Raw genomic sequence first — 26657 nt, 5'->3', positions numbered from 1 at the left:
CATAGGTCAACACTTTGTTTCTGATCGCTACTTTTGTGCTGATATACATGGTTTAATGGATTGTTTTACTCTTTGGTCATAGGTTTCACTTTGATATCAATCCTTATGAAGAACTATGGCCGGCAGTCTTTGTATACATGGTCCACAATTCATGTGGAAAAAACAGGTAACTAAATACCTTAGTTAGTTGGAGACTTACACTGTAATTATGCAATGCTTAAACGTAAACGCAAAACAACATGCAGCTCTTTTCAAACGTTAAATTTTGATTTTCCTCTTCAGCTAAATACAGATTAATTCATTTTTACATTGTCTTCTTTGCATACACTAATGGATATTCAGCATTGAATGCTATTTCTTACATAGTCCAAACAATTCAAAAGGGACATCTTTTAAAAAAATAATATATATGAAAATACTGCAACATTTTAGTAAGATTGTAAGCCTTTCTGAGGATCAGATGCCACCAATTAATAAATAAAAAATATTATGACAAGAAACAGCATCATACCGATTGAGCTGGCTGCCATCCAAGAACATCACAGATTTGCTAGCTTGGCCTTAGCCCTGAGGCAGTGCCCAGGATGTCCCAGGTGCCAAGGCCACATGCAGAGAATACGAACACCTTGATGAATTTATTTCCCCCTGGATTAAAAGCCAAATGCTCATCGAATTTTGACAACACTGTGGGACAGCACTATACTCTTAATGATCTGAGTCAGTGGTGGTGTGGTTGATTGATTAGCTGTCTTTTTTTTTTTCCTGTCTCTATCCGTCTCCATGCCTAGCTTTGAACTCGAGAAGCTGTGCCGATTCACCATGTCAGTGAGGAAAAACTATCGGCGTGTCCCTTACCACAACTGGAAACATGCTTTAACGGTGGCTCACTGCATGTATGCCATTCTGCAGAAAAACCAAGACATTTTTACTGAACTAGAAGTAAGTGGTGGTTGGGGATAGTTAGAATGTAGACATTTCTCATTATATCACTACTCATAGGATGTGTAATTAGAAACCACCAGGAATAAATTGCTTTCTGATAACGGACAAATTTACGTACATTTGAGTTATTATTACCAGACTGCTTGCTAAAGATGCCAGGGTAAATCTTTACTTTAAAATAATACAGCATATCTATACTAAATTTTAATTTTTATATACAAAGAAAATGAGGGATTGCATGTTGTATTTAAAAATGACAACCGGATTTTCAGCGCATTGTCATTTAGTGTCATTCTTCTGACAAATTAAACAAATTGAAAATATTTCACTTTATTGAATCCAATTCCAGTTTCCCTGGATTATCCCTCAGGGGACCTCGTCTACTAGTTAGAGAACCAATGGGTAAGATTAATGGCAAGAACCAGTAGGGGATATTGTAGTTGCTCCCGTCTATAGAATTTCTCCTTAAGAGCAGTAGTAAGGGAGTAGATTGGTAGATTATGCAGGGGGGTCATCAGAGACAAGCGAAGAGAAAATTCAACCTTATAGTAGTAATGCGTAAAATCATCCCTTTCACACAGCATCTAGGTTTGTTTCATTAATGGAGCTGCTCCGGTTAAAATAAGTGGTAACTCTTTAGAATAATTAGTTCATATTCATATTTTATCATTTTTTTTCAAGGTTTTGTAATGGTAATTCTGTATCTTGACATTCTTTTCATTTAAATCGAGGGTACCTATGGGGAGGAAGTGCATGAAAAAGGGTGGTTCAAGCTGAAAGGGCTGGGACCCAACTGATGAGAGCCTGATCGTGTTTCATGAGCATTGTTGTGATCTGATGGATCTGCACTTCCTCCCTGCTTTCTCTCTGGCCAAAGGGTACCTGTGAAGCATGATGTCACCGGACATTTTGGAATTTGTGGGACTTCATTTCACGTGTATTGGTGTACGTCTTTGTGTTCTTCTGACTTCTTTCTGCAGCGGAAAGGACTCCTGGTAGCCTGCCTTTGTCATGACCTGGATCACAGAGGCTACAGCAACAGCTACTTGCAGAAGTTTGACCACCCCCTGGCTGCTCTGTACTCCACATCCACCATGGAGCAGCATCACTTCTCTCAAACTGTCTCCATCCTGCAGGTAACGCTAACATACAGGACCTCAGCCGAGTCCAGCTGGTTTCCTGTAACATTCTACTTCCTGGACAGATGCATGTTCCAAGTGCAGTGACGTGGGGCACGGAGGAACAAATGTTGAGATGAATACAGCGTGGTTAAGAAACCCACTCCACAAAACGTTTCCAGAATGGTTGTGTAATACGATTCCTCCTCAGTAAAGAGCTAAGACAATTAATAATATTTACCGAAGACTTTTATCCCAAATAAAGATCAGACGAACGCCTCATAAGTAGAGCTTTTGCTTTTTTATTGATCTCTATTTTTCTCATAGCTGGAAGGGCACAATATTTTCTCCAACCTGACTTCCAGTGAGTATGAGCAAGTCCTGGAGATCATCCGGAAAGCCATCATTGCCACAGACCTAGCATTGTACTTTGGCAACAGGAAGCAGCTGGTGGAGTTACTAACGACAGGAGCTCTGGACCTCAACAATCACGCACACAGGTAGCCCAAGACATCCTCTGGCCACACTCTTGACATTGTCCTGAGATATCCGCTTACCTGATGCCCATTCTTCAGGTCAGCATTTGTCACTCCACTTTGTCATTTCTCATCTGAAGGAAGGTGTTTCAAGAAAACCTCCACCAAGGCACTTGCTTGGAGTCCTCTGCAGCCCAGCAGTCATGAGTTTGAGCCCGAGTCATATGGCTAGCTGAATGTGACTGGGGCTCCCCAAATGGCAGTATGCAATTGGCGATAGGGATGGGTACAACAGTGACTCCAGAAATGACCCTGAAGTCTTGGTGATGTGATGTGTGAAAATCTGTTACTCCAATCTCCTGTAAATAAAAAAAAAACAAATCTGACAGGACGACATGTTGGAGGGGTGTGTTTATGGATCCTCATTCTTTATTTGTGGGTACAAGAATCACTGCTGGAAAGCCAGGTTGTAAATGACTGTTTATTCCAGATTGGGTGGGTATGTAATAAAAAATACAAATGACACTCTATTTGTTTTAAAATATTACAGTAAAGAGATGTTTGACCCAATAGCTAGGGAGAAAAAAAATGAAATGTACTCAGACACAGCCCTTGAGTAAAACACAGAGGGGAGGCTATTTCATAATGAGAAGAGGACAGAATCCTACTTGTGGTCATCTTAACAAGAACTTGTTTTCCTTTTTGTTTAAAGGGATCGCGTCATAGGTTTGATGATGACAGCATGTGACCTGTGCTCGGTCACAAAGTTGTGGCCTGTGACAAGGTTGACCGCTAATGACATATATGCAGAATTTTGGGCTGAGGTATGAGAATTTCTCTAATTCATATTTTTTGTTTCTTAACTTGTGTTGTTTTTTGTTTTTCCATGTTCTATTAAAAAGGCTGCTGCTGTCTAAGGTTAACAAAATAGTTCTAATCTATTCTTGCTTTCTCTGCATAGGGAGATGAAATGAAAAAGATCGGTATGCAGCCAATCCCTATGATGGATAGAGATAAAAAAGATGAAGTTCCCCAGGGTCAAGTGAGAATCTCTCAATTTTTATAACCCTCATGTTTTCTGTTTGATGGGTGTGTTACTAAATCCCACCTGGTATTGCCAGCCAAGCTTAATAAGCCAGGTTTTTATGGAGAAAAAAAAAAGGTTTAATAAGCATCAAATCAACACAGCACTGAAATACATTTCAGTTTTAGTACTTCTTATTTAAGATGTCTCTTCTTGTTTTTAAAAAGTGTTCTTTCCACAAAACTGAAATTCTTCCATCTCTTGACATGTAAAGCAGTCGGATTAAGGAACTATTCAAACTATGCCCCTGGATTTATCCCCTGAAATTGCACACTACTACCATTTGATTCTTTTGTTCCAGTTCCTTAGAATACTTTTTTTCCTGTTTACTCAAAGGCGAGTTTATGTACTTTTTAACCTTTTACTTTCTTTTTTGATAGGTGGGTTTCTACAATGCGGTAGCAATCCCCTGTTATACAACTTTGTCTGAGTTATTTCCTCCATCCACCCCACTTCTGAGAGCATGCAGGTACAAATGCATTTTAATACTGATGCCTACATTGGGCAAAATTCTGTGCTTACTGGCCACATCTTTAGGAGTACCAGCCAGAACAATGGATTCTCTCAGTGTCAGGCATTGGTTGGGTTGAGGATCCAGACACAGGCTTCCAACACATTTTCCTGACCAGAACAATCCCAAATCCTGAAAACATAAGGAATCTACAAACACAAAACAACCCTCGTAACAGCCCTAAGTAGAAACAGTTTTGTTAGCGAAATCGAGGATGTGCTTCCAATATTTCAAAATCTTGTAGAATGTTTCATTTTGTTCAAGCTGTTCTTGCTGCTCACAGAGCCCCAGCATGTTATTTGGCGGAGGGTGGTGGGAGTATTCCTACTGTTTTGGGCAGTAAGTGTATATGATTGCCTTTTTGAAAAAAAAAAATAGGATTCCCTTTTTATATCATTGTATTAATTATCCTATAGATCTTTATTTTAGGAGTCTGGATAGTGCAGTTTTAAGCCACTGTGTCCTTGAACTACTGGGAATGCAAACAAATTCTGTTTAGTGATATGAAAAGCTCAACACTGCGTCAGCACCAAGGTTCTGTGATGGAATTCATGGGCACTCATCCCAGACACATTGGAGCCCCTGCTAGTTGTGGGATCAGGCAGACGTATAAACTACATCAACTTCTAATTGGAAGGAATGGTCTAAAAAAAAAAACACTACTTTCTCATACAATTGTTTAGCCGTGTTAAAACCTAAGGAAAAAATGCTACAATTAAACTAGCTGACCTAGTTTAAGATATTCATTTTTTTTTCTCTGCATAAGCCTGTAGGCAAGCCTATGTCCATTTCTTTTGGAAGCAGTCTATTGAAATTGTTTGTTATCAGTGTCTGCCAACAGCGTCTGTTTAGTATGTTAATCAGACGTATTCCTCCTTTTTTTTTTGACAGTTTGCACTCAGACACAACCATAGCCAACACCACTGAAAGTTCCTACACTATTGAGAGTGGATGCTTTTTATGATGATAGGTTAAAATAGCTCGTTCTTTTACGATAACTCTCGTTATGGTAAACCTCAAGTTGCACATTCCCTCCAGTATTTTCATATTTTCCAGATAAGAAATGTTTGGTATTTTTCATTTAACAATTTCACAATTGCACATTTTCTGGTACTTATAAGGCCTTTACATCTTAGAGTGTTTTCCATTCATTGCCTGAACTGTGTGCTTCTATTTTTAGGGAAAACCTCGCCCAGTGGGAAAAACTGGCTGAAGGAGAGGACAGTTCCATGTGGGTTCCCTCCCAGTCTGTTACCTCTGAGTCTGCGGAGACCGTTCCTGTGAAAATAGACAATTGATATGGACAGGGAGCTACAGAGACAGAGAGGGAAACAAATCTTGCGAAAGACTCCTGTGCGCACGACCACCTTCCTGTGAGGCCAGGAAGCGGAGCACTAGGTGGAGGAGTGATTTCGTTGAAGAACACTAAAAACATACAGTTACCTCATTGGGTGATGGAGGTCCATAGACTGAAGGTGTCACCTGGAATGGTGACTTTAGGGACTTCAGTTGAAGAATGAGGCTTGTGATCTGATCACCTGAACCATACCGCTTGGGAATATGTTCAGCAGAGTGAACGTCTATTTTTTAGCGTTTTGTTTTATTTTGTTTTAACCGATTTCCTTTGCGGTCTATATTTGCTGAGGCCTTAATTCAAAACCCTAACTAAGGCAGGTGGTTTTAAATCTGCCTGTTTTGTGTTCTAGAGGTTTAACCTGTAGAAATGGTACTTTTGAAACTGTGGTTGGCTAATTCCACAAAGCGCTAATGGATTAGTTATACATCAGCCGGAATGTTTATGGAAGATGCGTGTTGTGAGACTAAACAATGATTGCGGTCTCAGGAATGTGTCTGTTATCAAGAGAAAAGGTTCTGTACCAGTACTTGAATAAAATACAACCTATTCTTACAGCAGATGGCAAAAAAAAAACTCAACCTTCCAGGTGCAAGGAGTGGCAAAGCATTTTGGCCTAAGATAACATGATTTCCACTGTAGTCATAATGACTGGCAGTGTTCCTCGCTGAAATTCTTTAACTGTGAATTCTGGGAACCTCCACTTTATATGTACATTAGCTTTACAGAACACCACAGAACAGTCTGTCTTTTTGGAAGACACAATAATATAACGAGATAAAGAACTTCTGAAATGCTGCAGTGAGCTCTTGAACTTCAGGGAATAAGAGCCCACAAATAGCTGTGAGCCTTGGGCATGGTAGTAAGGGTTATGACTAATACTGGGGTCAGGACGACTGAACTGACTGCAATACTTTAAATTTGAATAATATCAAGAATATTTGAAGTCATGTAATTTATTTGAAATGTATCTTCTGTTTAAAATGATCCCCAAATGCAAACAGTTGCATGAAATCAGTTACCATTGAATTATTCTAGAGCATGAAATGATCAGACTTAAACTGGTGGACTTAAAAAAGTCGTTGTCCTATTGTATAGGTTTTGTGATATTCAACAAAGTTAAGCTAATGTAATTTTTAAGGAAGAAGAGTTAGTTGCAGTAGTGAAAATATTCCCTTTAAAATAGCAATAGAGGATGGAAGACTGACACTGCAGGTTGGAATTGCACTCCTTAAGGTAGTATTATCAGATTCAGACTTTTTTTAGCAATGTGCTTTGTTTTTGTGTTTTTATTTGAAACATCTAACTTATTTTGGTTGTCCATCTTATGTTGTACCATTTATTATTAGTCTCAGCCAAGCAAAATGCACAGATTTCTGCACACTGTGTACAGTCTGGGTAGACTCTGAAACAATTTTGATATTTGAAGAAATGTCTAAATGAGAATCAAACTGAAAATAATATCTAATAATAAGCTCCTTCATTCCTTAAGAGGAATAGCTTTAAAGTAAACAGAGAAAATACATGAATGGAAATGCCTTATTGTTGAAGATTGTTGGATAAATGCAAACTTCTATTATTCATATCTATAATATACTCTTTCACCAAGTAACATGCACAGAATGTAAGAAGAGGTAACCGACGGGAGTGTAACAGCTGGTGTTCTCTTGCAGTTTTGCCCATCTTGTTTTATGAAATCCTCAATCATTTGCTAATGAGCAAGGACCTGAAGAGTGGAGGCAGGGATGACAACTTCAGAAAATTGAAAAATCTTTGTGGATAATTTTGTGAAAAATTATTTTCCATATATAAAGAGATACATACTATATTTGAGCGTTCCAAAATATGCATGATGTTCTAAAAGACTAAACCTAAGAGGTCAACAGCAAGGGTGCTGTGGGAATCTTTCACTCTTTAACCGAGTATGTTGAAATTCAGTAATAATAAAACAGTGGTTTGTAAGAAAAGTCTATTTATATCTGAATAACAAAGTGGTTCATAACTCTGGAAAGTACTTTGAAATGTCTCTGTTAGGATTAATCTTTAGACAGAAAATCAGAAGTGGAAGAAAAAAACTCATGAAAAAAGCACACGGAGCAAAACTGCTACAAATGTTAATGTCAGAAGCATGAATCTACAAGTTGGGGAGTTTTAATGTTGCTAACTTTCATACACGGTATTGCTTTTCTAGAGCGTGCACTTTAGAAGAAACTTCTAGAATAATGTTTGTATTGAATGTCATCCATACTTTTAAACAAATGGCCCTGCAAAGAATAAGATATTCTACAATTGTTTCACTGCTAGGATAATATAGCGCAGCTGCAATCATCAATGGTGCTATCAGGAGGTTCATCTTTGTGCCTCCAGTGTTTTAACCCGTTTTTCTAAAACCAATTCTTCTGGGTTGTAATAGGAAGGTTTCTATGTATAGATTCCTTATCTGGCACCTTTCTGTTTCTTTGATTGCACTATGGCTTTAGTTAGTGTTTCTTTAGTTTTCAGTAACAACATTACTACAAAAAAGCTGGCTCTTTACTTGTGTACTAGTACAGTGTGGGGAGAACATAACTGCATTTAGATTTATCAACCTATTTGTTGATGAAAACAAGATTCACCTTCTGTGTAATCAGAAAAACTATTTAAATATTACATAGCATTTTTTGTCATAAAAAAACTTAATGTGTGTCTCTCCATATTAAAAAAACACCATTGCCATTAAAAAGATGATGTAATTTTATTTCTTTCTGCATTGTAATTTGGCTGTTCCCCAGTGTTTTTCTTTAGATGTCAGAAAGTGCTGTGTTGGTGGAAGACCACTGCAAACAATTTTGAACAAGCACTTTGTGTTATGAATATTGAATGGGAAATGGGCAGAAAATAGCAATGATAACTGCGAGCTAAGATAAATAACCATTTTAGTGTGACATTGAAATTTCATAAAAGACATTTATTTAAAAATGAAATTGTTGTAAAAACTGCCACCCAACACTGAAATGCATATTAGATTGCAGTCAGTTACCAAAACTTATAATGAGTGCTAAAGCCCAGCAGCACAGGATAAAACACCATGGTGATCTACACAGTCTTCCATTCCGATTGGTCAAGATGGATGACTGCAAGGTTTTTTTACCTGTATATAGTTGATGTGAGGTGCCTGACCCAAGGAGGTCTCCTTCACACTCGGGTTGCTATTAGAGGAAAAATAATGTTAGGTATAAATTTAACAATTATCAACACTTTACTGCACAAAGCAAGAACTATATAAATGGAAAAATCTGTGTGATCATTACCAAGAAACACTTAAGTTGCTGTGACCTAGAAATTAATCAACCAACTTTCTCTTCCCCACCTTCCTTGATAAAAGAAATCAATGTTAACGGTACATTTTAATATTTTATCAAGAAGTTAGTTCTTAAACTAATTTATAAGGAACTATATCCCATGTGTGGTTTATGATTCATTTTGGACTGCAGTGTCAATCCAATATGTCTTTTTAGCTTGCTTTGACATATATTTACTGTAAGTACGTTTCCAAAAATTAACCTTGTGAAAGTAGTGGCTAATGTTAGGGCCATAGCAGGTGTCTTTGCTTCTGACATTTTTGGTTCTTAGTAACTCTTCAGAGGGTTTTTCAGGAACTCAATGGCATTTGCATTGTGGAGTAACTTAATGTGATCCATTAAGCCTGGAGGCTTTGTACAGCATGCTTGCAATCAAGGGAATCTATAACCAGCTGAAGGGGAGAATGTGTGCATATTACTTGGGGTGTTGCTGCAAACCTGAGCTTGGAAAATATAAAAGTACCTGAAAGTGGAGAAATATGTTTAATGAGCACATTTAATGATGATTTTATGAAAGGAAGGTTTTTGACCTCATTCATGGTGTGCAACACAGGTTAAATAGCATGTAAAGATATGAGAACATGCATGTTTTGTTTTGTTGTTTTCAAGGGAAGGTCTTGCCATTAACAAAAGCTTTCAGGCCAGTTAATATGAAGGGAAATAAAGCAAGAACTTTGCACAAACAAACCTAAAAACTAAAATATCTCTTTTGGGGGCTATGCATTATATGTTGTTTAGGAGCACTTATTGTACAGCTATTCCTTAATATGGCTTTTATGAAACACCTTGTTTTGTAAATGTGGCTAACAAAATTATGCTTGTGCTAAAAATGGCCACAGTCCTCCTCGAAAATTGTGTAGTTCCAGAAACATTACTTCACTGAAATAGCTCAGGTTCTGCTTTGTGACCCCACTGTAATCTGCTCTTATAAATCACTGTGCTCTATGATAACTTTTTCATTAAACTATGGAAGGCAAGAGGTAGTAAGTTTCCTGAAGCACGTAAGTGAATCAAATTATGCTGATCTTAAAAATTTATTTTCCCACCCTTTCAAAAAAGAAAGAAAGAAAAGGTCTCATTCTCTGTTGTTCTGGGAATAAAGACTGATGTTATTTATAATACGTGAAACGAATATTCACATACCCTGGTATGGTCAAATTTAACTGGAACTTAAACAGAAGGTAATAATATGCAGCTGCTGCTTTTTCCAAAGCAGTGCAAGAATATCAAAACAGGAAGGAGTCTTATTGTACTTTTCTCTCCATTGTTGCTACTGTAGGTATCCATTTCTTAGATCCTTGTCTTTCTGATCAGTTCAGCTGTGGAAAACAGTTAATGGATAATATTTACAACTCCTTTACTTACTCTTAGTAATCCGAGATCTGACTTGCTCCAATGTAAGAACAAATGATTAGCTTAGGTTTGTACACATATAAAGAACAAATGTGTATAAAATCTGTGACCAAAGCTTGGGATGGGATTTTTTTCACAAGTAATTTGATTCAGGGTAGCATACCAAGTACTTGGTTACCAATTGAATAAAATAAGCTGTATTTTTTTTATTCTTATTTTTGGTTTGTATAAAATATATATGCAAGTGCAATAATTTTGAGATGTCTTAAATTCACATTTATAAATTTAAATATTGTATATGTTGTTTTTTCTCCATGTATTCATTTGCAGTCTTTGTATTTAAAAGAATACTCTTATGTTTGTACTATAGAACATCAAAACCATTTATTATACCATTGTAAATAAATGCACAGAACAGATATTTTGTTTTTCATTTACTTCTGTAGTCTTATTTCAAGTAATGAATCAACATTGAATATAATAGACAATGGGTGCAAGTAAACCAACCATAAATGACTTTAGAAAAAAAACTCTTGTCCAAAACCCATCCAATACTCTTGTGATGCTACTGCTCCTCAAATATAGGCAATTTCATGGAATCCAGTCCATCACAGGTCACAAACAGACACAAACACAGCAGGGCCAATTTTCCCAGAAGCCCATTAACCTACTCGTATGTCTTGGGAGTACTGTAAGAAGAAACTGTATCACCTGAAGGAAACTCGTGCAAACGGGGGAAGTAGAGATAAACTTCACCCAGACAGCACCCGGGAATTGAACCCAGTACCCAATGCCCAGAGGCAGCAATGCTAATCACTGCACTAACATGCAATTCCATTTCAAATTAGATATAAACTTTGCTTTTTGAGCATTGTTTATCTGGTTGAAATAGAGCAAAGAAATGTCATTTATTGGCTTTGACAAGCTTCTGTGTGGAATTGTCTTCAAAGAACACTTTAAACACATCAGACACCAATTTGTCCTAGGGATCTTCAATGGAATTAAAATCCTGGTTTGACAGAGTAAAATAAGGAAGCCTATTGAAGTTTGCATCTTAATACCATATGTCTGGGATTTGGACCATGACTTCAGTATAGGTTGGTGAGCATGGATTTCTAGTTTGTGTAGATGCCTCTGAACAGGTCTGGTTACAATGATGGGAGTGATTCTGTGGTCTTATAAACACTTTGGCAATGATTAGGAGGATGTATCACTCTGATGAAGCAGGTCTGGGCAGGTTATGTAACTCTTGTTCATCTGTCATAAGTTGTTATAGTTGCTTGAAAAGTCATGCAACATGTAAAATTAAAGAGCCTATATGTAAGTATCCTAAGATGTCCTAGATTCTTCACAACATCAGACAGCCATAATGAGGAAAACAAGCATCAGACTTTTCAAACATTTCAAACTTTGTTTCTAATGGAAGAACAGAAGTTAAGTTCAAATGTTTGCTGAGCATCCTAGAAAACTGAATATTGTGTAATTGTGTCCTCTTTAATGTAGGCTCAACTACATGATTTTATCTCTAAAAATCTTCTCTAGCACAGTTATTAACATGTTTTCTGCTATATTTAAATACAGGGAGACTCATCAAAAAAGATTAAGACACCAATCAAGTGTGATTGAAAAACGTATTTATTCAAAATACTATTGTTAGTGGTGCACGTAACTATATTAACAGAATGTTCATGTACCTAATGCAAGGCAGAAAAAAGTTGGCACATTTTTTATGAACTTTCCAGTGTAATCCTATGGAATTGCATCTCTTCATCTTGCATAATTTAGATTAGGCCAGCCCCAGTTGTTGGCTTGAGTGTTTATTCCAGGAAATGTCCTGAATGGATGATGAGGGAAATATCACCATATCATGATGTAGAGAAAACCGGTTCAGGGACGCCAAATATGTAATCATAGTGGCTCTCTGAAGGCACCAGTTCTGTAGGGTTTGGGCATTTACTGAGACAATTATTAATTGTAGCAGTAAATCACAAAGTTGATTCTTTTGGTGGCTTTAGAATCCAACCATGCGATATAACTCAAACAACGCGCACACACAGGTACTAATACACGAGGATACATTTATTAATACATAGAATATGCATATAAACCTAACAGATCTTATCGAGAGGGTTATCAGAATACAAAAGATATATATTCAATCAGTTACAAAGAGTTACACATCAAGAGGACATACGTTCAGTATATCATTCATTAAGACCGTTTCGTAAAGTGAACTTGGTTACAACTTCTACATTAGATACTCAAACAAGTACATAACTCTTCGGAATTAAATTGATATCAACTGGTTGAATAACAATTGAATTCTCGAGCTGTAATGCATTGAAGCTGAATACTCATCCAATCTCTGGGGATTCAGATCTCCTGCGGACTCAAAGAAACAGTTGCAGGCTGTTGCTGTCCAATCCGCGCTCTCTGGCTCCGTGCCAGGCTGTGCTGTGCGGCTTGCGACGGTGCGCTGCAGATGCTCATTGTTGGCTTTAACTAGCAAAGTTTGTGCACAGGAGAAAAGATGACTGTGGGTCCCAGCAAGTCAGGAAGAGGACCAGTTCGTTATGATGAAGAGCTAGTTCTGAATAGTGATTCAGCTGTCCACAGTTCCGACCTGTTCACGAGGCCTGCTGCTGGTTACTCTCTGGCAACCTCCACTCTAGACTCTCTGGCACTCGGACACACTGGCCGTTCCGTGGTTGTCCGGGCTGAGTCTCAGGATGGTCAGGAGGCGCGCTGCGAGAATGTCCTGCCCTTGGGAGCCTTCTGCTCCTGGGCCGTCCTGCCCTGGAATTCTCCTTTGAATTCCCTTTAGAATCTTGTCTGAATCTTGTTGAATCTCGTTCTGAATCTGAAAACTCTCAGGCTCTCTGTGTTGCCTGTTTTTACCTGGAGGAACTTCAGCTCATTTATTGGCTGAAAGTTCCATGGGCATCAGAGTCCCACGTGGGTTACTCGGCCCTACCGGTCCCTGATTGGTTGATCAAGGTGAGATATGAGTCACTTAGTCCTGACACTTAGGAATGCAATCCAGATGTCCAACTCGCACTCCCTAGACAGATAGGCACCAATGGATGACCATTGATCATGATAGCCAGGCTTAGCTAAGTGCACCCCCCTTTGGGAGCTGTCCTTGGACCTTAAATCACCTTGCATGAATGGTTTCTCTGTGGCTGCACCACAGAGATGAACAGAGAAATGAGGCCTAATTTGGGAAAGCTCAGAAACACTTAATTCTGCCTTATTATTAAGCCTCGCCGCTACAATGACATGTAGCTGCTTAAAAGAAAATTACTGTTGTGCATATCACCACACCCACATGTGACCAGCATCTGACAACTAAGAGCATCTTCTCTCATCTGAGAAACTAAAGTATCTGAAAATGGAGGTGCTTTTGGGAGCTCATCTCCTCTGTCTACTGCATCCAATGTCCAGTATTCCTTGCTGCCAAGAAGAAATTCTAATCTGAAACTCTTCCATTGTTGCTCGAATTCTTGTTTTAGACCATTAGATAGTTTAGACTTTCCATTGCTTATCATGACATCTTGTTCCTACTTGTGGCACAGTTTCCATTGCTTGACCTTTGTACAGTATGCCTGTTCCAAATTAAAGTTATTGTCTTGCAGTTTATTTTTAACTCCCCCATCACTCTGTTCACTGATACGGGAATACAATTTTTTTTCAATAGTTATAACTATAGGTAATTGATTTATAAACACACCTTACAACAATAAGAAAAACTGAAAAACTTATTATTGGGGGGAATACAATGTAAAGAACAGACTGGGAGAAAGATTACGTATAAGAGGAGGTCATCTGGCTCATCCAACCAGTGGATTTAAGGATCTCCTACAGCTATTTAGTGTATGAAACCGGGGTAACAGTTTCAACAACATGGCTGGGTACCTTGTTCTAAACGTCCACAAGTTTAGAAGTAAAAAATAAGTATCTCTTGTTCTCTGTTTTAAATACACTTCCACTTATTTTCCACTTGTGCCCTCTGAGTCATGTTTCACTGTTCCTTCTGAAACTTGTCTTCCAACTACATATAATCAAAAGCTTTACACTGTTGGCGCACTGGTCATGCTGAGGTGTTATCCGAGAGGAGTTTGTATGTTCTTTCTGTATTTGTGTGGGTTTCATACAGTCCAGAAAACATGCTTCTAGGCTTCTAGGAAAATTGGCCCTAGGTGTGTCTGTACAGTATGTCTGTGTGTAGCCTGTGATGGACTGGTATCACATCCAGGGTATACCCTGCCTGCAGCTGGCTGGGATAAGCTCTGGCTCCCCATGAACCTGAATTGGAAGAATGAGTTAGAAAATGGATGGATGTATTACACAGTGCAGGGTTTAGCTGCCGGAAATGTAAGTCAGTTGGTGAAAGTCAGGATTTAAGGGTATATGATTTCAATGGCAAAACCCACGCTGGGTGTAAAATATGGTGCTGTGAAAAACACTGGGGTGATGTTGGATAGACCCTACATGTAAGTCATTTTTTAAACTGCACTGCCCTTGTGTCACTGTTGAAAAGCACAGCAACCAAGCACCCATATCTAAGGCACATCCCTTTTTCGTGCAAGACAGCTTACGATTTTAAAACGTCCAACACTCAACAGGATAGCAAAATCAACAGGGATATGTATGAAATCAAGCATGGATTATATGCATAATAACAATGTACATAAGCCACACAAACAGTCACAGTTTGTTTATGGGGAACACAAGAGTCAGTTTTAATGACATCTCCCTGACTTTCTGTATAATATGGTCCTGAGCAAATCTCGTTTGTGACCAAAATGAAGTAGTGATTTGTAATGTTGAAGGACTTCAGGACAGTTCGATGCTGATAATGAAATTCTTGGGAAAAATGTTATTTTAAAGGTGCAAGTGCCATCTAGTGTTATGTGAATGCTTTTACCAGCACTTACAATCAGATGGAAACTACTTGAACCACTAATTTAAACTGTAAATAATGAGTATGCTGTGTGCAACATTTTGATTATGCATGATATTTGGATATTTTGGATATTTTATGCACTACATATACAAATATATATTTTAATTAGAAAAAGTCACTTGAGAACAACTTCTCATTTAAATTGTTGAACTGGACAAAATGCTTATACAGTACCTGTGTTTCACAGAAGATCAATCAAAGAAATAAATAACCAATATAAAAATAACAGGATATGTTTGTTGACAACTTTAAGGGTCAAGCAGAGAGGAATTAATCATATGACTAAAAATGCCCTCAAATGCAAAGGTAGATTAAGCTCATTCTGAAGGTTCTGAATGGGGCAAATGGAAATGACTTGTGATTAAAGATAGAAGGTCCTCCTGGTAGGTTCAGTTTAATAACAGTACCACATCTAAGGTCGCAGGATAGTACAGAGGTCTCCAAGAAATTATTTGGTGGTGTAACAGAGAGTGCAATCTTGGAGTGTCCATGTTGATTTATACCACCAGAGGGAGGCTTCGGGTTGCTCTAGTGAAGAAAACAAGTGCACAGATTCGCACAAGGGAGTATGAGGTCTCAAACTCAGCTGGTTTTCATTAGGATTTCTACAAATAGAGAACACAGGAGAAGAAGTCTAATTACTGACTCAGTCTTAGGGTGAAACCCTAGCTGTTCTCCTAATTCAAGTTCTGTAAATTACTTTAAACCAGTGAAGGATTTATCAAGGATGCAGAAGCCCAATTAGTCAAAGAATAAAGCTCACACTGATGAGTGTGGTATCGGGGAGTCTGTGATAAACTGGTATGAAATACAGAATTGTCTTAAATATGGTATTAAAAGAATGGTATTAAATATGAGGTTTCCCAGAGCAGTTTAAGATGTCATTCTGTAAGCTACGTCACCACAGTCTAAAATGAGGAGTAGGGACACTTGCAATGCACTAAACCTAAGGAGAGCATGAGATCAATCAAATCTTGAAATCTACATGGAGAGGCAAACCTTCTTAAAGTGGATCCCAAAATATAAGAATGTCAAGATTAAAAAAATAGACAGTGATCGTGAAACAAAAAAAAGTAAGAAAAAGTTTGTCCGAACTAGCCCCGTAGCATATTGTTTGTGCAAAACAACAGAATTAATACGTATGTATTAATCTTATTATTCTTTTCTATTCAAGTTTGAACTTCTGTATTGCAATCTATCACAATATTACATAACCATTTATCTGCAGTTCTAGGCGCATTCCTCCTTACTTCCACACTGTTCACCTCCCTCCCCTGCCAACAGTCTTCCCTCCACATCATAATAAACACTTACAGTTTAAAAATGACTTTTAATACAACTATGTCAAATGTAAATGAAAAGATATGTGTAATTGATTTTATACGGGAGTTTGACTGCACAGCGCTACAGCGATCACGTCCTCACTTGCTGCCTCTGCTGCAGGCTCACTGTGAAGAAACAGAATTGCAGAAGGGCAGCACGTGTCCCTGGGCTGCTCGTGGAGCAACAGCAAGATCGGATTATGATAGCTACGGCATTGATGGACAACTTCTCAAACTTGATCCCCATTGAACGTTTGTGGGATGAGCTGGGATGGGATGAAGTGTGGCATCCAGGGCTCAGAAGCACATGCTCATTCACATACTATTAGAGTAATGGGACAGAACACTACAAAACAGCATCTGCAACATGGTGCAAACCCTGCACTGCATTTATACAGTGGTGGTGGCACATGCTTTTAGTCTGTAACTTTCATAATAGAACCTCTGTTGATAAACCTTGCGGAATAGAATTGTAAATCAGCAGGAATTTACCCTCTCATGTCTAATACAATGTCAGTGCACCTGCTGCAATAAACATTTTGCACTTATCCTGATAATAATGTAACAACAGAGAGGGGGAGGGGTGTAATAAAGTAAAAAATTGGGAGGTTACTCATTCAGTATTAACATCAGGTTGCGACTCCAGTTTGCAGTGCAAGCAAATAATAATGATTACTAATTTCTCCCAGATAACAATTCACTGCATGAAGTTAGGGATTACTGACCACTACACAACACACGTGTTCATTATTCTCCAACAGACTAAATAACAGAGTAATAATCAGGCAAAAAGACATATTTATAAACAACTAAATAAACACACACATGCTCTACTCAGGTACTGTATGCTTATGCAGATATTTCCAGTTCAGGGAGCTTAGGGGCCTTACCTTCTATATATACCCTGTACAGAATGCCCAGAATTATATATTTAAAATATAAATACATGAAACACCTTACAAGCCCATTGTGAATAAAGCTATTTCCTAAAAAAAGGATCCTGACTTGAACTAAATCTCCCTCTGTAAAAAAATGCAATGGAGTAGGAACCACATTTCTACACAAAGGCATCACTAAAATAGGAGAGAAGATTTTTAGCCAGTGCATTTCACAATAAAGGGAAACTAGGTTTGTGAGCAATTGCTGAATAGCGGACAAATGGGTGTTTAGTTCTGTACTTAGTGCAGCAATGCAATCTGCTAGCTCACTGTTTCCAGCCATTTTTACACATTGTGTTCCACTGTATGGTCCTGCGGGAAAGCCACTTTAGCTAGCAGAGAAAAATAAACACATTTTATTCATAAACCCCAGCTAGAATTCATAATTCATTCATAATGATCTCTTCCATAGTCTGATGAGCAGAAAGCACAGAAACAAATTCACATTCATTGTAAACACAAAGGACTACACCTTCTTCAGCTAGCACCTTCTTTCAGAGGATGACTGTGTGGTGTGATTCCACCATAATTATCACTTTCTGATAATTAGCTATGACAATGAGCATGAATGACCGGGCTCCGAGATACTAAACCTAAGGTTTCAAGAGATGCGAAAATGTTGACTTCCACAGCGAGGGGTAGTTGGAGAAAAGGACAGGACAAATATTCACATTCCCTTATCTCATACAGTCTGCTTTCGCTTAAATAAACACCATAACCCTGAAATGTGCTCTGTGGGTTAACATCGTGATATCAGTGCTGAATCTACTCGGACCATTTTAAGGTATTCATTATGGGATTACTATCAAGTTAACACGAAGTATTGCAAGTAAGCTGCGTTTTATAGCACAGCGATTTATTTGTGTTAAATATAAGTCATCCTTAATACGCAACATTTCTATCAAATAAAAAAAAAAACTTCTTACCTTAAGAAGTGCAAGCTTTCAATCACTGAAAAGCAGCATCAGCAGCGCTGTTCAAGTGAGCCTGACGGAAGAGCGGAGCACTTTGTTGTCATGGTGAGAGATCAACTTCCTGTACACGGGCAATCGGGGAAATACTTCTTGGTAAGCGTCTGCAGTACACTAACTAAATAAGCTTTCTCCGCGAATTAATAATAAAATCATGATTTGGCATATGTACTGTGTTAATATAATATGAAGTAAGACATTGAAAATAGAGAAATGCTGGCTTGACGCCTACAGGTTACATAACATTTTAATTTTTGTAGTATTTTTTTTCTCTATTTGCATAATTGCTCAATGCATATGATCACATAATGTTACATGTTACATACATGTATATTGTTCTTTACAGTTAAATGATGGGCGTTCTAGAACAGCTTACAAACTAATGTATTAAAGCTTTATAAGCCAGTTACTGTAAATCGCTTTCCATCAATGTAATTTTTGGAGTACCTCGAGGGTACAGCATGTGTTCACGAGTACAATGTCTTTAATGATCAGAATGTTCTTACAAAATAATGTAGTGAAGTTTTTCAAGATTGTTGTTTCAATTTAACAAAGCTTTGGTACAGTATACATGGAGGTGCCTAGTCTTAATTATATATATCTCAATCAATATATTTATTATATTTTCTGCTTTTAGTGATGTGGGCTGACCAGGAAGAAAGAAAACTACGTTCAAATGTTCTCAGCAAGACCCGTAAAGAATTACTGCAGGGCTTGGAAAAAGCCCACAAAGCAGACATCCTGGCTTATAGCTCAGGACACCTCAACCATGACAACCTGTGTAAACTGCCAGTCCAAAAGGCTAATGGACCTATCTGGGAGAGCTCAAAGACTCCAGACCTGAAAAAAACGCTATCTCCCCGCAGACTGAAGACATCAGAAGCTTCTGTCAGGAGAATGAAAGATGCTTTGATGGATTTCACTGTAAAAACTGCTTCAGTAGCCGACCGGTGGAGAGCACAGACCCCGAGGTCTGAAGAACCTTGTCTGTCTGCTGCAGCCAGCGCAAGCCATCTGCAAGTGGACAGCAAGGACAAACTGAGAGGCTCTTTGGATCCTGCCGAACTTTTATTGGTTAAACCCCCGGGCATGAGAAGCGATGGGACACGCAGTGCGCAAAACCCTGATTGTTATCAGCTCACACAGTCGCACCACGCAGGGCTGACTAAGAAGGAGCAGTTTAGGCTGATGCAAGAATTGGAAAAGGTGGTTCTGAAGAAACAAGACATGAAGGAAAGACACGTGTTGAGTGGCCACAAAGCTGCAGAGCACCTCGCAAGGAAATTGGATCGGGTAGGATACTATAAAACTGTTTTAATTGTGTACCGATTTCATGAGAACGGTCCATGTCGAAACATCTTTTGGCTGCCCCATTATGCTTCTCTTGTCCTCTTGTACTGTACCACTCCACTCCAGCTTGTGTTTGTTGTGCTAAAGCTTGGAATAAACACTCACGATTGCAAACAAATATTCCCACCCTCCATCTCCAGAAGTTCATAGTTTGTGTGTGTGGAGTTCTAAAACGGTCTGTGTTCAGCTCAAGGTTCATGGAGCACTCATTCACTCTGACAAGAGTTTCTGGTGGTTTCACTACACTATGTGGTTGAGAATAAATATTTAAGCAGACTTTAATGGAGTCTTTTAGAAACATGGAATAGACAAATATATAAAATAAATGTAACACTTAAATGGTTAAGCACCATTGGTGTAGGAGAGTTAATTCTTTTAGTTGCCTCTGTACATAGCAGTAGTCGTGTTCTCAGTCATCCCACAAGAGGGAGACAAATACCATGACAAGAAGTAAGCTCTTTATATCCTTTACTAGGCAATAGTTTACTGTATGGAAATAGAAGTTTTGTATTTAATATCACTTTCACATATTACTCATCATACTAATGTTAGAACAGTTGCTCTAGATTAGAATATGTGACATATTACAAACCCTGGCATGTTTTTAACTTTGTAAAGAGCCTGAATTATGAAATGCGTTGCAGGTGTTTTCCCAAGATTTCTCCCACAGTCCAAAGACATACTGGTAGGCTAATTGGCTCCTGGAAAATTGGTCCTGGTGTGAGTGTGTGCATGTCTGTGTGTGTACATGCCCTGCAATGGACTGACATTCTATCCAGGGTGTATCCTGCCTTGTGCCCTTTTACTTGCTGGCAGGGATAGGTCTAACAGTCATAACACAGATGGATGGCTTCATGGACAGATGGATAGGTAACACGTGTGCTACAACGCCGCCTTTTCATAAAGAAGCATTAATAGTAAATGAATGTAGCAGACAATTAATGCTTATCTTAAACTGCTCATCTATTTCACTTTTGAAACAACACTTTTGAAACTCATCCTGTTTTGTTTTTTTAAAATCTTGGGCAAGGTGACGCTGTTGTACTACAACAATGAAAAGTATATCATTACTGAATTAATGTGGTGTTAAATTGGATTAATACATGTCCCATAGATGTCTGTTGACTCTACCTGGCATCGTGTTTAAAGGGTAATCTTATTTTTTGCCCTAATACTGTATTATTAATATTGCCCTAATACTGTGCCCGAATACAAATAAATTAAAATGTTTACAAAAAGGAACTGAAATGCTGTCAAATTGCAGTTGTAGGAAGGTGAAAACACCCCAGATTCCGTGGCCTGACAGGTTGACACAATATGTGTATGAAGTGGTGTTCCCTAAGCTATTCCAATGACATCTGAATATCTGTAACACAGGAACTGAAGAAATTGTCTTCCACGGACGGGCCCAGTTATTCACACCTGAAGGTGTTTAGTGACATTTTTTCTGACGTGTGCAATGGGTCACAGGTCTTTGGGGAACTTTTGAAGGAAATTAAGGTATTTTATTTTTATGGATACATTTTACTGTATGTCTTACTGCCTTAAGTCCTACAATTAAATGTGAAGATACACATAAAAAAATGTAGATATCATTTACATAAATGAGGAGATCAGTTTGCTTGTGTTTCTGTGGATTCCAAAGAGGATTGTCCTTACTGTATGTTAAGGCATCATATAACCATGTGATACACTTATAAATACACATATGTTTGATTGGCGAAACATATACCCCATGGTGTTCCTGGAGAGACACATAAAAAGGAATTTTAATTTTTTTAAAAAGTAGAAAAATTAGTAAAATTACACATAGACCTAGCCCCCTTTTTAAGGAAATTTGATAATTTATTTTTCTTCTGTTAGATGGAATATGACTTCTATTTAAATTCCCTCCTTGAATCCCAGCCTGCACTTCAGCTCATGGTAAGCTTATTGTCCTTTGATGTAAATGTTTGTTAAAGACAGCAGCTCAGTGGAGCACAATTGTGTATGAAGCAGTAAAAAGGAACTAAGGTTTAAGGATGTGTGAAATGCAGTGATGCAGTTAGCTAGTTATGCATTGTTATTTACTTGCTTGTTTAAGTTTGCTGTCTGATTTATTTAGATCAAAATATAAATAATATTAGGCATACTTTAGCAAATAGTAAAGTAGCTAACTTTAGCCATATCCTTAGGTGTACCAGCACATACTGCTCCAAACACTGCATGTTGGAAATGTTCTATATAAATTCCATAGCTTTTTTCTGTGTAGTTCTCTTATTCAGAATGTTATATTTCACATTCTGACCCATGAAAGCCCCTGGTGGAAGAAATCCAAAGGACACAGAGCCAGTTTGTGATGACACAGGATGTAGAGCTGGCCACAGAGGAAGTCCTCCGGCTGGGAGAAACAGCTAAGAGAGCACTGGAGGAAAATGAGCAGTAATTATTACACAGAAAGTCTTTCTTTGTTGAATGCCACTGGAAACTTCACCCTCAAGACAGTCTTTTTCTATCACAATGCTAAAGGAAATTTTACCCATTTTGAAATGTGAACTCGGGAAAATATGCTTTTCTGGATTGAGACTGCATTAAAAGATTAATCCAAACCAGTAATATTTTGTGTCTAATTAACACATAGATGTGTTGCACAATAATGGCAAATATTTCATAAAAATATGAGATATGCAGACTAAATCTATTATTTGATCTAAGGTACTCTGATTCAGTCAGTTTTAAACTTTAAGGAAACTTTGTTCAAATGTTATTCCACTGGAAGCTATTTGGTCTTCATAGCCATCATAATCACTTTTTTAATTACAAAAATACAATCATAATTTTATTATAAATGTGTTTAACAACTACTTAACTCAAGCTCACCTGTCTAGAAATACAATCTTCAGAACAATTCACTTGAGAATTCAGCTAATGGGTTTTCAGAATATGGTGCCTACTAAAGGGTTTTTAATGTTTTTTGGCATGTTTTCCAAATGAATCCTTAAACAGCTTTCATTTGACTATTTCATGCTTCACTAATTTTTATTGTCTCTTCTATAAATGTTTGCACCAGACTGAGGAATGAGTTGCAGATTGAAGTATCAAAACCCGGAAGCCTTGACGAAAAAGGCAAGTGAATTTTAATAAACTGTGTTTATTTACAGTATAATGTTACCTTTTTTTGAATTCACATGGCAGGCAATGTATTGTATGTGTGACGCCGAAATCGAATCTGATATTTTAATCTTCATATACTCTAGGTGTTTTTTCCCCGATTTAAGGCAAATGCAGTTAAGTTAAGCAAGGTAACTGTAGTGTGGGTAACAGATGGTAACAGTTGAAAGATATTCTGTTTCAAGTACAGAGCAGATTAGTCCCAAAAATGCACGTAGATGTCAAGAAAGTAGTGACCCACATGGTTTAGTAAGTTCATTGAGAAAACATAAGGAGAAAGTAAGCAGTTTATAAAGTGATTAAAAATATACAATTTGTGGATAAAGAAAAGGAATTGAATGAATCAAAAGCATGGGTACAGTAAAAGGGATATTGTAAGGACCAAGAGAAAGAAATAGGACCAGAAATGAATACTGCAGTGGAGACTAGTACTAGAAATACTGGATGAGATCCTCTGATCAGTTCCTGTAGCTGCTAACAGCCAAATGGAAATTTGGTTAAATGAAGATTGGGCAAAGGCCTTCTTTACCTGTGCTCTTTCCTTTTGTTCATTTCATTTTAGGTATAGTCATTTTTGTGATATCTTTGAGTTTCACTTTTGGATGTTTCCTTAAAGTTTGTAAATTTATTTCAGATGACAAGTGGAACCATGACATTGTATTCGCGACTTCTGGACTTTTTTTTCAGAAATCCACAAGGATAATGTGCAGACAATGAAACACAAAGAGATCACTCTTTGCACACTGGACCATATTCAGCACATGAGGTACCAGGTGTGGGCAGCTTGGGAAGAGGTTCGGGAGCTGGAGAGAGAAATCAAAGAAAAAATGGTTTCAACCATCACTACTGGCACAACTGAAAGATGTATCAGAGACTCAAAGGTAAAGATATTTCTACAGTAGGTGAGTGAAGAGTGTCAACCACTGTTTTACAATTAGCACTTCTGCACAGAGGCTGGCTATCCACAAAATAATCTGGCACAACAAAAATGTCATGTGCCAGAATTTGTACAAGAAACTGAAGACATGTATTGCAAGTGAGTGCATTTCAGAAGAGCAGAGCAAACCTGCATCCTGTAGGCAGAGAGGAGCAAACAGATGGCTGAAATATAGTACATAGCTGTACCCTAAGACACATCTTCTCCCACATAATTGAACAGAATATGTCTTGCTCATCAGAATGTGTGTAGTTAGAGCAGCTGCACTCTTCCGATATACTCTCAGTTGCTAAGTTGCAAAGCTATATATTTTCCATTATAGTGATTATAGGGAACTTCAGTATTTCCAATTTCAGACTCCGCTGCTGATCAAATTAAGATAAACATACAGTACTGGGATGGTGTGGCATTCTGTTACTCTTAAGTGTGACCACATATATATATATATGATTTGTCTGTTTAGAAAAAAACATGTATTACTTTCTTATTTCCTCACTAAACCGAATCACAAGACCTTATACATTTTTTAAAAAAATGTGTGCACCACATACATCTCACTTCTGATTTATGTCAGGGGCACAGACACACAAATATCCAGTTTAATGACATGATTTTTTATCTGCAGGCTGAAGTAATGAAATTGTTAACCTCCAATGAACATCTACAACAAGCAACAAAAGTAAGTCTGTAATGCTAGATGCTGCTATGCATTATTTTTATTTAACTAAATATAGACCTGCAACTAAACTGTTTCGAATTATTTTCTATACATAAAACACTTGTTTTATGCCACACTGTTTTTGTTGTATTTAACCTACATCTATATTACTGTTTTTATGTTTTTTGACATTTTAACAGTTAATACTATTAAGCTTTACATACAGCATACTGTATGTACAATTTCACTCAAGGCCTGCTGAAACTCTTGTTAACAGTCTTGCTGAGAATAACTGAACAACACTTAACTGAATTCTACTATGTGGCAAATTGTCATATTGTATTTTCTCTGTTGGCACTGTTGTTTTCATACAGACATGTGAGATACATTACTTTTATACTAACCAATAATATTTATTCATATTTTAGTTAAAGCAAGTTTAAAATGAAATGGAAAAGAAAATGCTAAGTGACAAGAGCTTTTTTCTAACCCTCAGAAAAAAAGTAACTCAATGGGTTTTATTTTTCATTCATTTGAAAGGATCTGGAAAATGGCACATCTAAAGTACTTGGCAGGATGAAGGTTCCTGATGAAGTGCAAAAGTATGTGTCACAAAAATAATTAAATATACTGTACAAATATATATACAGTATATTTTGTACTTTTAGGACCACTTAATCTTTTATGTAATTCTAGGGATCTTTGGAACAAGATCAAGACTGCCTTGAAAGAAAATGATGGACTCAATTCTCAATAAAGTAGTGTGCTGCAATATTTTTTGTCTTTTTATTTTTATTTTTGGCTGATTCAGTGGTTGGGACTCAACATGTTAGCTATAATAATGCTTGGGGACAAGTGGTACACCATACTGTGATCGTGCCTCCTGTCTGATCAGTTCCCTGTGAAATTATCAGTTGTCAGAAGCCTTAGAGCACAGAGCAACATACTTTATTTTTTAAACACAGCAAATAATTTACCAAGACATGGTTTGTTAATGTTACATCTAATAAACATATAATTTGCATTTTTATTTGCCACTTTTCTCCACAGCCTCTTTTCTGCTTTCTCCTATAATGGGGAGTGGCAGAATATTGCCCCACAACTCACTAACTTACACTAGTCAGACTTTCAAGCTTCACAAGGGTTTCTTAGGGGGATGGGATCATACACGATTAACAAAAAATAAAAGCTTAAGAACATAAGAAAGTTTTCATATGGAATGAGGCCATTTGGTTCAGTATTCTATAGGCCTCATCCAGCTTTTTTTCTTGAAAGAGCAATGGTACTGTATTGCATTTGACAATATGACTAGGAAGTTTGTTCCACATTTCCATAACCCTCTCTGTAAGGAGGAGCTTCTTGTTCCCAGTTTTAAATGCAGTTCCTGTTTGTGTCTTTCCATTGATGTTTCACCTCTGCATCTGAAGAAGGCCGTAGTAAGACAAAAGGTTTCTTTTGCGAGCACCTTTAAGGAATCTGAATGCTTAAGACAGGTCCTCTCGCAATCTTTTCCGTTTAAGAATAAAAATCTGTAGTTGTTTTAGCTTGAATGCACTGGGCTGCTGTTTCCAGAAAGAGCTTTATAAACACTTATTTTCATGTGGTCTTCTAACTGAAACAAGGAGGGAGGAAAGGAGAAAAATAGAAACAATTTGTGCATGTGAAATTAAACTACATAGTGTAACGAAAATGTTATGCACCTCGACGTACTGTATCTCCACAAAAATGGTTAATATTTTTTTTTAAAAAAAGGTATGATCACTGAAGAAGATTAAATCAAAATTATTTATTTTGAACAGGATAGGCTAATTAAAACTTTGAACTCCTGTCATTAGAACATTTGGATTTCATATAATTTATCATACTAAATGACCAAACAATTTCAAAACAAATTCTGAAGCTCCTTAATGGGCTCACAAAGTAAAATGTAAGTATCTTCTCTTTCCACTAGAGGTCTGCCTTTCTCTATGAAATTGTTTCAGCCTGACAGCTTTTCTATGTACGGTGTGCCCTAAATTAGTGGTTGCGAAAGCCACTCCAGCCCCAGAAACCAAAAAGACCTGTTTTCCTTCCATCCATTTCTAATAGTTTACAATTAATTTGTGTGATGTCTTGATAAAACCAATTAAATATCCCGCCATATTGTTTTATCAAAGAAAGGTCCTGGTTTTGTACTTCGGGCCAAG

General features: G+C 37.6%; 2 protein-coding genes and 1 long non-coding RNA gene across 10 annotated transcripts in view; 2 read left to right on the top strand and 1 right to left on the bottom strand.

The window, feature by feature from the left end:
- The window catches only part of pde10a (phosphodiesterase 10A), a 94503-nt gene extending 83905 nt beyond the window's left edge, over positions 1 to 10598 (top strand). For 3 of the 5 annotated variants that reach the window (XM_015362980.2, XM_015362976.2, XM_015362975.2), the window contains exons 15-21: positions 83 to 166; positions 789 to 939; positions 1923 to 2078; positions 2388 to 2560; positions 3249 to 3360; positions 3498 to 3578; positions 4001 to 4215. In XM_015362980.2, coding sequence (XP_015218466.1) covers positions 83 to 166; positions 789 to 939; positions 1923 to 2078; positions 2388 to 2560; positions 3249 to 3360; positions 3498 to 3578; positions 4001 to 4210 — 967 coding nt within the window. In that variant the 3' untranslated portion in view covers positions 4211 to 4215. Of the gene's footprint in view, positions 1 to 82; positions 167 to 788; positions 940 to 1922; positions 2079 to 2387; positions 2561 to 3248; positions 3361 to 3497; positions 3579 to 4000; positions 4216 to 5311 lie in introns of those variants that run through there. The other 2 variants (XM_006638805.3, XM_015362977.2) reach the window with 1 other exon arrangement.
- On the bottom strand, positions 2343 to 18407 carry LOC107079378 (uncharacterized). Its single transcript, XR_001480338.2, has 4 exons — positions 18332 to 18407; positions 8616 to 8673; positions 4143 to 5409; positions 2343 to 2895 (listed from the first exon to the last, which is right to left on the bottom strand). It is a non-coding gene; the product is annotated as an uncharacterized lncRNA (long non-coding RNA).
- LOC102693450 (uncharacterized protein C6orf118) lies at positions 18390 to 25243 on the top strand. 4 transcript variants are annotated; one of them, XM_015362981.2, is made up of 10 exons: positions 18390 to 18472; positions 19014 to 19669; positions 21104 to 21226; positions 21632 to 21649; positions 22023 to 22147; positions 22776 to 22831; positions 23564 to 23757; positions 24439 to 24492; positions 25012 to 25073; positions 25168 to 25243. In XM_015362981.2, the coding sequence occupies exons 2-10, from the start codon at positions 19016 to 19018 to the stop codon at positions 25226 to 25228; spliced, it is 1347 nt and encodes a 448-aa protein (XP_015218467.2). In that variant the 5' UTR covers positions 18390 to 18472; positions 19014 to 19015; the 3' UTR covers positions 25229 to 25243. The 4 variants fall into 4 exon arrangements, with proteins under 4 accessions (XP_015218467.2, XP_006638867.3, XP_015218471.2 ...); XM_006638804.3 differs by having other exon boundaries at positions 21590 to 21649; XM_015362985.2 differs by lacking the exon at positions 21104 to 21226.
- The last annotated feature ends 1414 nt before the right edge of the window (positions 25244 to 26657 follow it).

This window comes from Lepisosteus oculatus, chromosome 17 (genome assembly GCF_040954835.1).
Source record: "Lepisosteus oculatus isolate fLepOcu1 chromosome 17, fLepOcu1.hap2, whole genome shotgun sequence".
NCBI classification, from domain to species: domain Eukaryota; kingdom Metazoa; phylum Chordata; class Actinopteri; order Semionotiformes; family Lepisosteidae; genus Lepisosteus; species Lepisosteus oculatus.
This window is presented reverse-complemented; position numbering and strand designations above follow the sequence as displayed.

Excerpts from the sequence above, each read along its gene's own strand:
- LOC102693450 (XM_006638804.3), top strand. The coding sequence starts at position 19,016 with ATGTGGGCTGACCAGGAAGAAAGAAAACTACGTTCAAATGTTCTCAGC. Across the intron at positions 19,670-21,103 it reads TCGCAAGGAAATTGGATCGG|GAACTGAAGAAATTGTCTTC; the intron begins GTAGGATACTAT and ends TCTGTAACACAG. Across the intron at positions 24,493-25,011 it reads ATCTACAACAAGCAACAAAA|GATCTGGAAAATGGCACATC; the intron begins GTAAGTCTGTAA and ends TTCATTTGAAAG.